General features: G+C 49.0%; 3 protein-coding genes across 3 annotated transcripts; 1 reads left to right on the top strand and 2 right to left on the bottom strand.

Moving 5' to 3' along the window:
* Positions 1-4,112: 4,112 nt before the first annotated feature.
* Positions 4,113-6,748, bottom strand: F5B22DRAFT_661124 (uncharacterized protein; the record flags this gene model as incomplete). Its single annotated transcript, XM_047980345.1, has 3 exons — positions 4,113-5,133; positions 5,217-6,148; positions 6,272-6,748. The coding sequence occupies 3 exons, from the start codon at positions 6,746-6,748 to the stop codon at positions 4,572-4,574; spliced, it is 1,971 nt and encodes a 656-aa protein (XP_047825913.1). The 3' UTR covers positions 4,113-4,571.
* Positions 6,749-8,255: 1,507 nt separating this feature from the next.
* Positions 8,256-10,721, bottom strand: F5B22DRAFT_651473 (uncharacterized protein; the record flags this gene model as incomplete). The annotated part of the gene is made up of 6 exons (XM_047979468.1): positions 8,256-8,684; positions 8,848-9,055; positions 9,117-9,174; positions 9,301-9,532; positions 9,642-10,419; positions 10,570-10,721. The coding sequence occupies 6 exons, from the start codon at positions 10,719-10,721 to the stop codon at positions 8,256-8,258; spliced, it is 1,857 nt and encodes a 618-aa protein (XP_047825912.1).
* Positions 10,722-13,523: 2,802 nt separating this feature from the next.
* F5B22DRAFT_639740 (Pex12 amino terminal region-domain-containing protein) lies at positions 13,524-14,942 on the top strand (the record flags this gene model as incomplete). Its single annotated transcript, XM_047977757.1, has 1 exon — positions 13,524-14,942. One exon carries the CDS (start codon positions 13,524-13,526, stop codon positions 14,940-14,942), a length of 1,419 nt encoding a protein of 472 aa, XP_047825911.1.
* Between the last annotated feature and the right edge of the window lie 1,004 nt (positions 14,943-15,946).

Raw genomic sequence — 15,946 nt, 5'->3', positions numbered from 1 at the left:
CTCATCAAGGGTCGACCCCACCATGTCGCGATGCCACCATACTGAACGAGACATAGGAGCCCTGCAAGCCGCCACGCTGTTGTCCTCGGCCGCATTGGGTCGCGCTGTTCGGTACCTATTCTACGTAGTATATGTACATACCTACATGTAGGCAGTTGCGTCAGTATGTACATGGAATGTGGTGTCGTGTACTGTAAGTAGTGTGTCATTTCTGCTGCTACCGATATGGCTAACCGTAGGAGACTCTGCGCCGCCAGGGTGTCTGCTCGAGGGGTCCGGAAAGGCGGTAAAGGAAAATCGCCAGAGTCTTATGTCGGTCGTTTCGTCGCATACTCCCCAGATGTAGCTGCAAAGAAGCCGAAGAATGGGGGATGCATGCGGGCCAATGCAGTGCAAGGCATTGTAGCTTAACCGGGTGCAGATGTTTTGATGTTGGGAACTCGACCAGGTCCGGCCAATTCTGGTCCGGTAGGTGTCATATTGGGAGCCGGCTGTTAGACTGTCTGATGTTTCATCCAACTCATACCTACTATACTATGTAAGTAGACCTTGCACAGTTCAACAAAGCCACGGCGGATTCCTATAATAGCTCGTGGGGTGCTTGTCTACATACTTATGACTGAGTAGTGTAGATACATGGAAAATCTACAAAATGAAACTCGAGTTCAATTTCACCGTAGTGAAACCGCGTTTTATTAATAAATAAGGCCGAATGGAGGTGTTGCGGTGAACCTAGTCGAGCCTTATTTGAAACTTGCCCACTTACCTACCTAGGTACTTATAGTATGTAGAGTATGTATAGACCGTACCCAGTTTCTACTGGTACTGACCCATCAGTCCGTGACTGATTCTTGATATCTTGAAGATACTAGCTCTAGTCTAAATGATCCATCACCTTTTTATAGGTCAAGGGCAGGATTCAAGAAACCAAGGGCGAATGAGAGTACGCAGGGACTGAATATTATTGGGGAGTCGAACCAATCAACAACTTTGAGAACTGTGGAGGTCAGTCAGTATCATTTTTGCTACAAGATTTTGTCCGAAACTGATATCACATCTCCCTGAGATGATTTGAGAAGCAGGATTCCGGGAAGGTGAGAAAAGACCACCAGAAACTGGCTAGGTAGGCTTTGGCTATCTGCAACGTGCTGCTTTGCTTTCTCTTACCTAGGTAAGCAGAGTATTCGAAGTACTTGCGTGCATTTACGTCTTACTACATACCTCATACCTCATGCTCATAGAAGTGTCAAAGTACACGACCTCAATAGCTACCTGCCTATCTCATTCCTGCGCGTACCTGGATACCTATGATCGACGGCATGGATGGCCAGGGCCTGTGTGACTAATGCTACCACGATACATGTCAGGGAGGTGAGGTGCTGTAGCTTGCTATGCAGAGGTACTTTGCTCTTGGTTTTTTTCACCCCTCCTCACCCCACACTCTGCCTCCCTCTCCCAGACTCTCTCTACATAGTATACCTAAGTTAACATCGTACCCAAAACTCGCCTATCCATCTGAGCTGTCTTACGATCGCCGATATACCTAGGTGTCATCAAGCATCATGTTGACCGATTCTTGATTCTCCCAGGTAGCTTACACGCGCAAATTCGACGTGGCACGTTTACGACCCCAGATTCTGCATTTCCTTACGTCTCGCAGTCAACGCGCGCAGAGCTTTCCTCGATGGACTGATTTATTGTATAGTAGGTAGGTAAGTGAGTATGCTTTTTCAACTGGACTCTATCCCGGTTCCGACAACGCCTCAATACTACCACCACCCGAAGCCGGACTGGGGTAGATAAGTAGGTAGGTATTGACCGGCGGCTGCACTGCTCGACAACATGGCCCTGCTTTGGCTGAGCTCTGGAAACCAGTACTGTAGGCGTCCTTGCATTACAACCAGCTATCTACTCCACAGTCAAACGAGACGCGACTCTTTAGGCAGAGAGCATTTTTATAAGTACAGATATTTGCAGTATCAATACCGCCCCGGTTGCTGAGGGGGCCCGGCAGGGGCTCGAACGCTCCAATGCCCGCCAGCTATCTGGTAACGACAACACCCTCTCCCAGTCACATTTCCCCCCTTCAACCTAGGTATCCCCGGTTCTGTCTGGACTCGCGGCCTGCGATCGTTCTTTGGTCCTGCTGCATCACCAGCCAGCCAGTGCATCCCAGGTGGCTGCTTCCTTACGCACTGCAACCATACCATGCTGCTGCTGTTATTACCCATAACGCGGCCTGTTCCCGCCTCTAGTCCATTCTGAATTCATCATGCTTCTCTAAACCGATGCAAGTGATCGTTGATGAGCTCCTCGTCATATAAGCCAAGCCAGCACGAGGCAGACACCATTGAGATATCGAGACATGCTGTTTGGCTAGCTTGGCATGCTGCCTGACTGTACACCCTCATCCCGCAACGATATGACTTGTTCGTAACTGTTCGCCGTTGTTATAAATATGTAGTTAGTCCCCCACCCTGTTAAAGCTTGCTCGGTGCAGCTGTCACGACAAGATAAAGAAGTACCGGCAATTGATCGACCTTGAAGCTCATTAATTTTGGGGCCAAAGCTCAGATTGCTCGATCATCTAGTTCGGTAGCAGCTGGTTATGCAGCATACATTATCGGCCCAGTAGATAGGATTCAGCAATAATGTTAACAAACTACGAAACTAACCAAAACTAGCTCGAGTACCTTCGTCAACTATCTTCCACGTACGGGCAGGACATATCAGCAAGACTGCCAAACTAGAGCCTTACATGTAGATGAAAATAGCTACGACAAAATGGGCAGAGGACCTCCGGCCGACATCGGTGAAGAGGCCCTCAAATTATCAACGAACCTTGAGTCACTTCGCCTAGTTACAATGTCGACTCAACACCACCCAACTCATATATCCACAAGGAAAACTCATTGAACTCTCTCACACTTTTGTGGGCCTATGCCATCTCAACCCTGACCCCTGTATAATGCGTGACATTCACCGAAATCTTATGCTTGACTAGAGGCTTCGCTATCTTCGTCTATCTCTCTCAAGTCGTTTCAAGGCGGAGCTTTATCTACACTAGCGCTGCATATGTACTTATTTCATGAGATGCCACTTTGTGGAGACATTTGTTTGTCCCAGATACACTATCTCCTATGTAAGATCGTCTCATTAAGTACTGATGAAGTCTGGACAAAGCCGTCTTTACCCGTTCTAGTCTCATCGTAGGGTTAACGAAAGGGGGAGGGGGGGCTCGGGCCTCATGGGAGTCGACAGCCTTTTGAAGCCAATGAAACAAGGTTGCCCCAGCCTTGTCACACCACGACATTCTGGAAGCCAGAAAGAACGCGTCGATCGTCTGAGCGCGAAACCAGAACCTCCCCCCAGTCAGCCTTACTACATATAGGTAGGTAGACCTAGGAAGACCCTGATGGCTCTTGACTGGTACCCCTTAAGCTAGGTGTGTGCCGAGAGTGCCCCTCCCAAGTTTTCTAGATCAGGCTATTCACGCGAGAATAGGTTCTACCTAAGTAAGTTGACAGGCCCAGCGTGTACCGGCTCGGGGAAGGTAGGACCGCATACCAATTGGTGGTCCCCCTTTTGTATACGCCAGAGCAAGGAGGAGGCCATCTCAATCCTGCGGCCGAATCTGGTTCGCTGCAGAACTTGTCCAACTTCGCGTTGCCAACGGATGGGTGTAATGGTACTACACCGACGCCAACTGTAACGAGAGAGAGAGAGAGAGGGAGAGAGTCCTACAAGTAATTCACTCCCACATGCTAACAAGCCTCATCCCTTCCTCCGTCCGCCCGTCCATCTTTTATGGCGAACTTTCAGCCAAGTAGGTATGCAGTATTTTATGCATGCTGCGTCGAAACCTCCACAAGCACTCCACCCCGATGCACAGGAGAACAGGTTTTACAAACCCTATTAGATCTGTTTTGATGGCTGTTATTCGATATGCTGTTCAGCCTCCACCGCGCCTTCTCGGGCGCCCCATGGTTACGTCCGTTAGGCCACAATCTGAGACTTTGCGCCTCTAAGTAGTTCCCCTTGCTCGCTTTAGCTCTATGCATTCGGGATGCAGATGTGAGTTTGCCGGCTGCACCATTGAGGACATTCACTCCGGCCCTCCAAGCTCACAAACCTGCAGTCGGGTGTTTCCGAAACAATTATATTATGATTAGGGATGGTATATCTAACTTGGCAATTCTAGATGGGGGTATCAATCGGCTGTGCATTGGGCATCTCTGCAGCACGTCGCCAAACCAGAGTAACAACAATGGCGTAAATAACAAAAAGGCAAGATCTAAAAACTTGAATATCACCGCAACATCTGCTTTCTCTCGTTGGGGGCTGGGGCAATAGGCAGGACAAGCTGAGCATCTGTATAGCCGCCAGGTAATCCACCCGACAATTTTTGGGGCCGTGATAGTGAGGGGATCACCGATTTGATTGGCCACTGCGAATCGAACGAGATGGAGAAATCACCCACTGCGGTAGGCTAATCTGCTCACAATTGGTGGACAACATCGTGCGACCATCAGTCGTCGTCTACAATACTCCACCGGCACCATATCCTTCTACTAAAAATGTAGTCGGATGATGGAGAACAGCATGTTTTGCAATACATGGAGCATAACAGCAACACTCGTGGGGAGTAGCTCGGGCCAAACCGCCAAATCCATACGGCCCTCGATGTTAGCATTGACGCCGAAGATCCAGCGGATAAGGCCTCTGAGCACGATGCCCGCAACTAACTCGCAAGCCCAGGTAACAATGGACGCAATTAGCGTGAGTTTGAAGTTATAAGGCTCGTCAGGGTCATCAAACGCGAAATATGGGTATACGTCCGTATTGGGTCCAAAGTGTAAGACCAAGATACTCCCCAGGAAAGTCAACATACTCACGTTCTCAGCAAGGAATCGAATGAATACGTTCCGTGTACAAATTTTCTGATACGAGCCGTAAGATTGGGCTGTTAGCCCTAGCATCGTAAGCGCTCGATGATACGTTTCGGTCATGGTTAACGGCGTCAGAATGATGAGGAAGCCCGAAGAAAGAGCCTGCAGCCAGATGAACTGCTGAGGTGATCGCAAACGGGCGTACAATGCTCGTACATAAGTTTGGTAGGTCAGCATGAAATATCTGTTGCGCGGTACATCAGTAAAGGTCTTGCACATGGGCTTAGAATGGATAAGCCGTCAGCTTGAAACTCAAAAACGTCTTACAACTTGAATATCCAGCTCAAGGGATAGCTGCCTACTCGCTCCCCCTCGTTACCACCGAGAATCCAGCCAGTCAGTAGATCTAACAGGTGGACGGTGATGACCCAGCTATAGACGTATACAATAGTCTCCCAACTGTTGTGCGGGAGGGTGCGCAAGTAGATCTCGGCATATGCCTCTCCTATCAGATATGCGAGCAAACTTATTGTTAGAGCCAAACAAAACCACACGAAACGAACAAAGCTCGCAGGCAACCACCGGCGCCGCTGCATAAACGCATTGGTCTGGGGTGGTGAATGCTCGGCGGCGATCTGCAAGGCGGCAGTGTCGGGATCAAGGGGCCCTGGGCCGAGTCCCCACCGTTGGCCGCGGCGGCTGCGTGCGTAGTCCCGCATCGAACCTCCGGTCTCACCGGTCCACCAGGAGCTGGTGAATATCCGCTGGGTTTCGGAGAGCGAGTGTCGAAGGCCTAGATGCCGCTCATTCGTCATTAGGATGCAGAAGGCAATAGCGACGGGCAACGCCATGATAATGAACGTCCAACTGATCCATGCGGTGTTGTGAATAGTTAGGAATCGGACCTCTGGGATAAGGTAGATGGGGATAGGCCCTGCGATTGAAAGGATCGCAATGAGGGAGATGGTCAGTGGAAACCCCAACGCCGATGGCCACCAGTTTAGCGAGTATAAATTAAAAACTTTGGTGATCCATATTAAAGCAGTAAGATTGTAGAACCCGTAGTAAACGAAGAGAAAGAACCAGAAGTTCACTTGCACACGCGCTTCACCGTGGCCGGGGATGCGATGGTTTGATAGTGGTGGACGACTCAGATCCTCAGGGCTGGCTGTAAAGAAGGTATCCATCAAGGTGTGCGGCTTGGAATGTGAAGCATCAAGCGGATATTGTGGGAATGGAACCGCGCACCAAGCCACTGCCTATGAAGTAACACTGTTAGCCAGATACAAAAGCATAGCAATAAACTTGAAGGTGCTGGGCTTGCTTTCGTCGTCCATCGTTAAATATCTTTGAACGCGTGAAGGTCAACGAATAGCACTCACCAAAACAGCAGGCAAGAAGACCAAGAGCCCCCAGCGACTCCACCAAGTCTCAACAACACGACGTACGGCGCCCTGTCTCGGCGCAACCCAGAGGTCCTCTACATTACGTTTCGTCTTCTTAGCGGTCCTGCGCCAAATCCTCGCCATCTGGTGGGCTCTGTTGTGTCCATCATCCTCATCTTCGTCATCGTCAGAGCTCCAGTCCCCAACGCCGTCATCGTCATCATCGTCGAGTCCAGCAGCGATCAGGGCACCATATCCGATATGCACACTGCCTCTCCCAGGGATCGAGAGTTGGTTCGCCGACGTACTGGACTGCCATCGTGACGAGAAGATGCTGCGAGATGAGGAAGGGTTTGCGCGGGGTGGAACCACGCGGAAGCGACCAAGTAGTGGTGAGGTGTTGTCGGCGCCATGAAGGCGGGAACTGGCGGCGCTTGTTTCGGTTCCGGGGATGAAGGGAAAAAATTCGGGCATGACTTGTTGATCCTCTATCTCGTCTCGTCGTCGTGTCCGCCAAGTTTATTGGGCTACCGGCCGCGCCGGTCCAGACTCGAGCCCTGCGCCTGCACTGCCCTCTTTCTTCGTCTGGACGTCGGGCGTTGATGTGTAGTGTAGTATGGTGGGACGGAGACGTGCTGTGTTTCGAGCACAGGGATATAGGCGTAGTAACACAAGCCTACCTCGTTAAATGGGGTTTTCGTGGTCTATTGAAGTGAGCGGCTTGTCAGTAGTTCATGTTGCTTGGTGGTCTATATGTCGTAATGCTTCTCTGATTTGGTATCTTTCGAGAGCCACGTTTGTCCCAAATGGCCCGATTAATCGACTAACATAGAATTCAATAATGAGACAAACACCAAATCAAAGAAGACGGGAAGAAAGAAAGACACCGACGGGAATCAAAAACAGTAACGGAACGAGTCGCTATCGGAAAGTGGAAAGTTGAAATTGAGAAGGTCTGTCGGTCTGTACATCTAGGTAGTGCCTATGTCATTCGTTCGTGGGGAAAGCAGTCTATTATCACTGGACCTCGTTATCTCCGTACCTGCCTGGTTGGGTCACCTGAGCATATCATGAATCAAGAATGCACGTGTTGCCGAGAAGTCATGTAGAGAGAAAGAGAGAATATAACCTCTTGTTCGCTATCTACGTCAGGAAATAGATATTTCCTGCCATAAAAGAAGAGGTTCGATGCTATCCAAAGGGCCCTGTAATTACCAACAAAGTTACTCCGTACTTAGGTACCATTCTGCGGCGCTTTACATATGACAGCTGTGTTACAGGGATTTACGCTGTAATTTTAGATAGCGTTCGAGGGACTTTTCACTAAGTAACTTCCCGAGGACCCCTGCAGCATCAGATATGCATTTAAGTGGGCTCGAAACATGCATATATAGGTATATATATACTTGCAACTATTGAGACTAATATCTGGGAAAGTTTAAGAGGCACAAAGATTATAACATGGCATCATTTTCTATCTGCTTCGGATCCCATAGAGTACTTATAGCCTCTAAATATGTGTAGGCAAGGCAATTATGCATGAGTGACCCCCCTGAGAGAAGGCGGAGAGAGGAGAGGAAAAGATAGCTATGAAACGGGCAGCATTACGAGGAGTGACGACCACTCACCTTTAGTTCTTGGTTCGGCTCTTCTTACGATGGAATATGTATTGTCCAGCCCGATGTCACACCTTCAAGATGCGAAGAGTTCTGTTCGTAGCGCGGTAGAATACAGCCGTGATACCATTTACTGAGATGTGCGTTGCAATCCGACATCGTGTATCGCGCAATAAAACTCTTTTCTCGTAACACCATGTCTACGAAGCTTTTGTCAATTAGTCTTTGCAGACAGTCGATCAGGTGTATACCGCGATGTAGTGCCCGTATAGTGACAGCTTCCAGTATTCACGACGACGAAGTCAGTCGAGGTATGAATAGATACAACAGTCACCACAGCTGTCTTGGTATCGAATAGTCTATTCTCAAGTAGCTGGCGCTGATGAGCCAGTCGAGAAACTATGTACAATAGGCGCCAGAACATGATGATTCGACTCGCGATTATTTAACAATACACATTGTAGATGCGGGTTGAGAAATGATTGGTGATCGAACCCCACGGCGGACGGCCCGAAAAAGGGGCTGTTGTTGATGGCCTCAGCCACCAAGGCGTTCCACTCATCTGAATCAGGGCTCGTGGAGTGCCCCTGCAAATTGTCTGGTAGTGGTAGGTATTCGTCTGCGACGGCTTGAATGTCTTCGGCTATCTTCCTCGACAAAGACCATGTTTCTCCGTGTAGCGTAAGGATCCGTATGAGAGTATTTATCCTCTCGCGAAAAATCGGGGAGTCTAGTCCCAAAAATACGCATGCGTCCAAGTATACGATAGCCACTCTCAGGAGGCCGGGAACCATCTAAAGAGCATTTTGTCAGAAATCACCCTATCAACCACGGATTCGGTGTGTATGGGAAGGTAAGAGGGGCGATGATAAGTATTCCTCTAATATGAGATCTTTATTCTGCAACCATTGGCAATAAGATGAGTGGGTGGGGATAATTAACGAACTGGTAGCTTACCATAGGCCGGAGGTTTTTGATGGGAATTGAATACCGAAATAGATCACAGACGCTGTTGGCTGCTTGGATATCAACAGGGTGTGGGTTCCAACCAAATTGTTTCACAGCTTGTCCCTTGCGATCGGGTCCACGACCTGGGCCTAATGGAAAGTATTCACGTATATTAAGGCCTTTTCTGAGTGCGGATTGTCTAAGCCGAATTCGACTTCTGTGGCCGGAAAATTAGAATTTTCAACTCGATGCTGATTGATGTATTGCTTTCGCCTTACATGTGAGCCCAGGCCACTGTGGTAAAAAGTACTTGGTCTGGTCTTCCTTCTGGATCAACTTCAGAAAGTAAACATCCAATTAGCGACTATTAATTTGCAGGGAAAAAAGACCATATAATTGTATCAACCCGTGCCGTGACACTGCAATAGGTGGACAGGCGGTATGAAGAGGCGAACGACTCACTGACTTCCATTTTCCATCGCGGGATACGGCGCAAAAAGTCGCAGATTTTCAGGTCTGCCTCATTGATCTTTTCCATATTTTCGTCATCCCCACCACTTATTTCGTCGCACAAAAGCGACAGATCAGCCTGTATGCGGCAAAGTTCAATCTGTAAAGCTAAGGATGGAAACTCGGAACGCCCAAGGTCGACTTCTCTGTCGTGCTGTAACACAGATATAGGCGGGGGAATATCCTAAGATGACACGAATTACGTTAGTAACCAATTTTCTTGAACGGTAGACCAGTCCCTTGTTTAAGAGTGATTCCCCAAGTCTATATCCAACAACAGATAGTACACCCACCCCTGATTGATATTGCCATTCTTCCGAGTAGGGCATGTCCACGTCCGACTCGACTTCATAAGTCTCGACTGCCGGCTCCGTTTCGTGGGCGCGCCGTATCATACCCTGAAACTTTATGTACCACCAAGTTCGTCGATAGGTCTCTGCCCATATTGGGTCCGAAGTACGGTCCGCGAACGCTTTACGATGCATACCAAGCTCTATCGCCATCTTCCAACTCCGGTTCCCGAAGCTTATATGGTGTTCAAGTTTGCTTTCGCCGAATGCAATTGTGGATAATAAATGCAGGCCTTGTACTGACTGTACTGTGAAGGGCAAAGGTCCACAAGCTGCGGCATACGTTGCCTCTCGAAGGTCATTTAACCTGGCATCTCCGGTATGCAGCGCACCGCAGAAGTCGATAACAGAGAGTAAGAAGTGATAAGCATTGGGATCCGATTCGACGTACCCGAAGAAGTAGTTCTTTGGCGGCAGAATAGGATGACCAGGGTAGAAATAGTCGAAGAAGGCGGATGCTAATGATTCGTGCCTCTTCGTGTCGGCTGGCTTCGAGGTTGTCCAACCATTTGATAATGCATTCGGCATGTCGAAGGGTAAGATCTTAGACGGACATTTAATTGCTGTACTGTTATACTGTGGCGAGGAAACCGGTATCTGATCTGAAATCAAACTTCGTTTCTTTGGATCCCGAATGCCCCGCCTTGACTTGGTATAATAGCATGGTTTTTCTTCCACAAGACACCGACCGCAGGCCGGTTGCCTTGCATCACATTTTACGCTGTTTTGGATCTAGTTAGTAGCCGTTCCAAGTCGGTACAGATGAACAACGCGGCAGCGTAGACTGCTTTGTAGCCACAATACCGTAGATAGACTACACCTATGTAGATGCCATAGGTGCAAGGATTCGTAGTGGAAGGACTATACGTACTGTTTACTGCGACATTGAACGCATGCTAGTGAGGCGCGGATGCTCGCCTTCGATCGGCTGCCAGCTGGTTTCGTACTAGAGGCGTCAGGTGAGCACTCGTTTGGGCTCTGGCGGTCAGCATCGCTTGCATCTTTCCAGTTGTCGGAGGCCATCTTCACAATTTGAATTCTGGTTCAATCCCAAGTGGTGGCGCAATGCTATAGCGCAGCAGTTGAAACGAGGATTACGCGGGCGAAGATGCTGAAATCATCAGGGATTAGATAGCATTTCTCTTCGTATCGTGGTGTAGTAGATAGTCGAGGTTCGTCGGTTGTAGAGCTGAAGCGATGATATAGGAACGAGCTGATGAGGGCCCCTTCACCCTCATGCTAGTATGATCGTCTCCATCCACTGTATATGAAGCACTTATGCTCGTGTAAAAGCTTTCGATGTCGGAGCGAAGCTTTCAAAGGTGATCACATTTGCAGGGACCTGTGATGCCAAGCACTTCGCCAAGAGTTCTGGAATGTCATGCGATAAAACTGTCTAGACAATACGAAATGATGCTGCCGTAACGTAGGCAGGTAGTCGAGAGAAGACAAGTCAGACGACGGGGTTCTGAAAGGGGATCCAGAGAGGCATTGATGAATGGAGGGATTTGTAGGGTTAGACACTGCGAAGAAGAGACCAGGGCTTCTGCCTGGTTGCAGGTAAGGATGGCCGAACTAGGCCCATGGTGTCGAGTTGCTGACATCTCATAATTGACTATCCCCTCCTCACACTCAATCTTACGGCAGACTAGAAACGGGGAGTGAAGGTCAAAGACCAGCAGCCAGCTGACTAAATCTGATATGGCGCTTAACAGCCTACCGCCCTACGGACCTACCTACCTTGGTAAAAGTAACCATAAGCCAATGCTTTAGGTTTGTGAGGGAAACTTCATATTCACGACGGAGAAGTGCCGACAGCTGGTCGGCTATTTCTTCGTTGCAGAGTCTAACAGGGCTGTAGTGTCTATAACTACTCCAACTGGCTTGTTTGACTTGTACTGATAATCTGAGCAAAGACTTGCCTACACTACCTGGCAAGAGCCAGCGATCTTTCGCCTCTCAGGACTCGGTAGATATTTCGTTGACAGTGTCTCTCTGGTATCTCGACAGAGGAATTGAGCCTGGTTACATTCTCAGAATTGGTTGACGATTAGGTCAGCGTGCCACGGTTGGCTACAAAGCGGGACGCGGGTACACTACTCGCACGGCCGATCCCGATGCATCGCATCTGCTTGAAGCTTAAAGCAGTATCTATGCCCTCTCTTTTGGAGCGCAGCGCTCATGCAGAGAGAGGGAGACAGAGAGGGGGAGGGGGGACACGGCCCCTTTCGCCTATTTGTCGGTGTAGGTAGATAGAAGGACGAAACGAGCAGAAGACGGCGGAGGACAGCAGAGAGGAAAAGTTCCTCGTGGCAGGAGTGATTATACCGACCTGGATTCCAATAATTACGAGGTTCAGTGGTTGGCGAGTTTGCCGCAAAAGATGATGACATACATGATGGGTTGCATTACACTGCAGGTCTAAGTAGCCCTCGCAGACCCTCGGTAGCGTGCTGGGAACGCTATCACTGCGCTATCTTTAGTCCGGTCCTGTAGGTACCTTCCGAGGTTGTACTTGCCTGTCTCCACGCGCGGCGACCTGTGGCTTTCGACGATTTGGCTGTGGCTGACGCAGTAAGACAGCACCTACTGCAGTTACCTAGAGAATCTGTAGAGAAGTAGGAGTACGTAGTGGGTACCTAGGTAATAATGAGTCGATGAGGCGGAGTGGGTCTTCTACCTAGCCAGACCCCGGCCCCGATTTAGGACATTTGTGCATCTGTCATCTGTGCACATGTTAGTACTAGGTATGTACCTACACGGTGTACTACATATAGGTATGTACCTAGGGTACGGTATGTATGTACCTCGGCCATCCAGCTACCTAGCGAGCATACAGGGCGGCTCACCCCTCCCCACACAGCGCGGCTTACCCCTATGGTCAGTGCGGAAATCTTGGTAAGTACTGCCGCTAGAAAAGTACATTCTAGGGTTAAGATGTAGTTAAAATGCAGTTTGAAAGCGGTTAAATAGTTTACGTATGTTATTTAAACATATAATGCTATAGTTATTTTTAAACCGGTAAAATTTCTTACCGTACTAGGTAGAGGTCTGCTATACAGTATTAGTTATCCTAGTTTACTTTAATATTTAAGGGAACAATATTAAAGGGTTTCATTATTAATATATTATATTATACTTATAGATACTTAAGATATAGTTAAAATGTAGTTAAAATGGAGTTAATATATAGTATAGCTGTAGTTAGACAAGTACTTTTAAAATTAATGTACTTAGATTGATCTAACCTTTTTAGTTTTTTATATGGCGCATTGACCATAGGGGTAAGCCGCGCTGTGTGGGGAGGGGTGAGCCGCCCTACATCCTGGCTACCTAGCTACCTAAGGTACGGGCCCAGTCGGCATTGCCGTTTAACCTGAGTATCGTGGTCGCTGGTTGCGCGCAACGAAAGCCTCGGGAATGATCCCCCGATTACCTAACTCATCATCGCGCACCTCAGCTGCTGCTCAGTCAAGTGCTTGAATCTACATGTATGGGCGCCTTACATACAACGTTACCGTCAACGTCTTGCTCTACCTGTGAGTAGCGGTCGATTACTTCCATCACCTCCTGACCTCGTGATCTCCTCACCTCATCACCCTCCATTCCTTGTGGCTTCCTTGTATTGCCTCTGTTGCATTAGATATTATCTGACGGGGCTAGTGCTAACAAGACAAGGCCCTGTCTCTGAGCAGCTATCCCGACCAGTGGTAGTCAGCTTGAGCTCACTGTCGCTCGTTTCAGACTGCCTACCCAGGTCAACAATGGCAGTGTAGCGCGTCGTCTCGACAACACCACAGAACGCGTCCTGCGTCGTCGACCCATATGAGCTCCTCCACCAGTTTTGCTCAGGCCCAGCAGCGCCTAGCTCTGCGCCGACAGGCCCGTGAACGAGAAGCTCAAGCTCACCTCATCGCCCATCGCGACGCCTCCCGCGCCTGGTCACAGGTTACTCGCCTGCCCTTCCCCCTGGATCGCTTGGGATCTACCTCATTGTCTGCATGGGAGCTTGTCTCGTCGCGTGAAGGTACCAAGCCTGCCTTCCGCGTTGGCCAGGTTGACGCCGAGCTACTAGATGAAGACCTGGTCCAGCAACTACGCGATCAGGTTGGCGAGGCCCTCAAGTACTTGGGAACCAATCTCAAGGATGATTGGGCTGCCGAGATTCTGCTAGCTCTTCGGGCTATATTGTTCAAGCTCACCGTTTGGGATCATGATGCTACCTATGGTGCTGCCCTGCAAAACCTTAAATACACCGATGCGCGCCGTGATGGCCCTGTTTTGATACCCCCAAGTAGGTGGCAAAAGAGTTTGTATGGCTTGGTGACGGTGGCCGGGAAATATGGCTGGGCGAAGTGGGAGAATTGGCTTCTAGATCAAGACAATGGCTATGATGAGCCATCACCTTGGATCAAACGGCTGTCTAGCATTACAACACGAATCACAACCGTGCATTCCATGGCTGCCTTCGTCTCCTTTCTAGTGTTCCTACTTCATGGGAGATACCGGACACTTCTCGACCGCGTTCTAAGGATGCGCTTGGCCCCTCCAACTAGTCAAGTCAGCCGCGAAGTGTCTTTTGAATATTTAAATCGACAGCTAGTGTGGCATGCGTTCACGGAATTCCTTCTGTTTGTATTACCTCTAGTTGGTATTAACCGGTGGCGGCGATGGCTAAGTCGTACGTGGAGAAAAACAAAGGAACTCATCCACACCGGACACAATGATGATGATGATGCAAGAGACAAGAATGGAGAGTTTGCTTTCTTGCCTGAGCGTACCTGCGCCATATGCTACCAAGATCAGAATAGTGCAGTTTCGGAAACAGAAGTCCTAGCAGCGGCTACATCGAGCGGCGTGGTAGGATCAGCACAGACCGATATCACGAATCCATACGAAACAATTCCTTGCGGATGTATCTACTGCTTTGTCTGCATCGCCACACACCTGGAACGCGAAGAAGGTGAAGGCTGGACTTGTCTACGCTGTGGCGAGCTGGTGAAGGAGTGCAGGCCCTGGAGTGGTGATGTTCTTTTGGAAGAGCAACCTAAAACAGCTTCCCCCAACTCCAAGCATGTCGGGTTTGTAGACGATGGAAACGGTAGCACTCACTCGGCTAAAGACAGCGAAGTGGAAGCCCAGGATGCAGAGCCTAGTGTCAACACAGATGAGACCATTGAGGATACGGATTCTGAAATTTATGAAGAGGAAGAGGCTGGAGTGGAAGACAACTTCGATGAATAATCACAAGTTTATTTTCAGCCAAACTTTGAAAATCGGCCAGGCATCCCCCGCGACTTGATCCTGCGGATGCAGGGTTTCTCCTCGAGAACCACACTCCAGGACTAACCAAGGCAATCTGAAGCGAGCGGCTATCCCTGGGTTGATCCAGTCTTATTATTGCCTCAGAAATAGCAATTCGTCGATAGACAAACGCACCTTGCGACCTTGCGACCTTCCACAACCAGCACCACTCGACTAATCATCCAGGGCTTCCTACCTCGCCATGTTTTATGGGCAATTATAGTTGCCTGTCATAGGATGGTCACTATCATTATCTTGATGGCGCCATCCATTTGTGTGTAATCGGAAGCGAAACCCCCTCGAGTAATTGGAGATGAGATACTCAACCCCACGAGCTATTGGCCCAGTCAGGGCCTTCATTCACAAACACCAGAGAAGGCATTGACAGAACAAGGCACGCAGTGCATAATTTATGCCGGTTCGAATCACCTCAGCCTCGATATCTAACACTTTTACAAATCAGTGAGCTTATCCGGGGCCGGAACTTCCAGTGAGAAGGCACTTACATGCCACGACGTAGGACTTTGCCGTCGTACATGCTTCGTACGACAGAATAGATATATCGTTATCTGAAACGACTAGTATTTATGTTCACTATATCCTATTACCTGCTTGTACATTACCCAAAAGACACATAGCAAGAAGAAATATGTATAATATACCCCGACTTGCATTACCCCTATTTGCACCGAGTCCTACCATGTGTATGTATTATTCCTAAAACCCAAGTAGCCGAGCGTCAATGGCATGCATACCCGCGCAGAAGATGGTGTGTGAGATAAGCCATGACAAACATCTATGAAGAATCCTCAATTGACAAGAATTCTCATGAGCCCAAGCCCAAAACACCTCCTTGATACGCATATATACCTATTGAGACTGCTCGGGTCGTAAACGAGAGGACCGGATATCTAATATTCTTCACTCACATTATATCCGTCTAC

This window comes from Xylaria bambusicola (genome assembly GCF_022495145.1).
Source record: "Xylaria bambusicola strain CBS 139988 unplaced genomic scaffold F5B22scaffold_69, whole genome shotgun sequence".
Taxonomy (NCBI): domain Eukaryota; kingdom Fungi; phylum Ascomycota; class Sordariomycetes; order Xylariales; family Xylariaceae; genus Xylaria; species Xylaria bambusicola.
The sequence above is the reverse complement of the archived record's forward strand: the minus strand, read 5'-3'. Positions and strand labels throughout refer to the sequence as shown.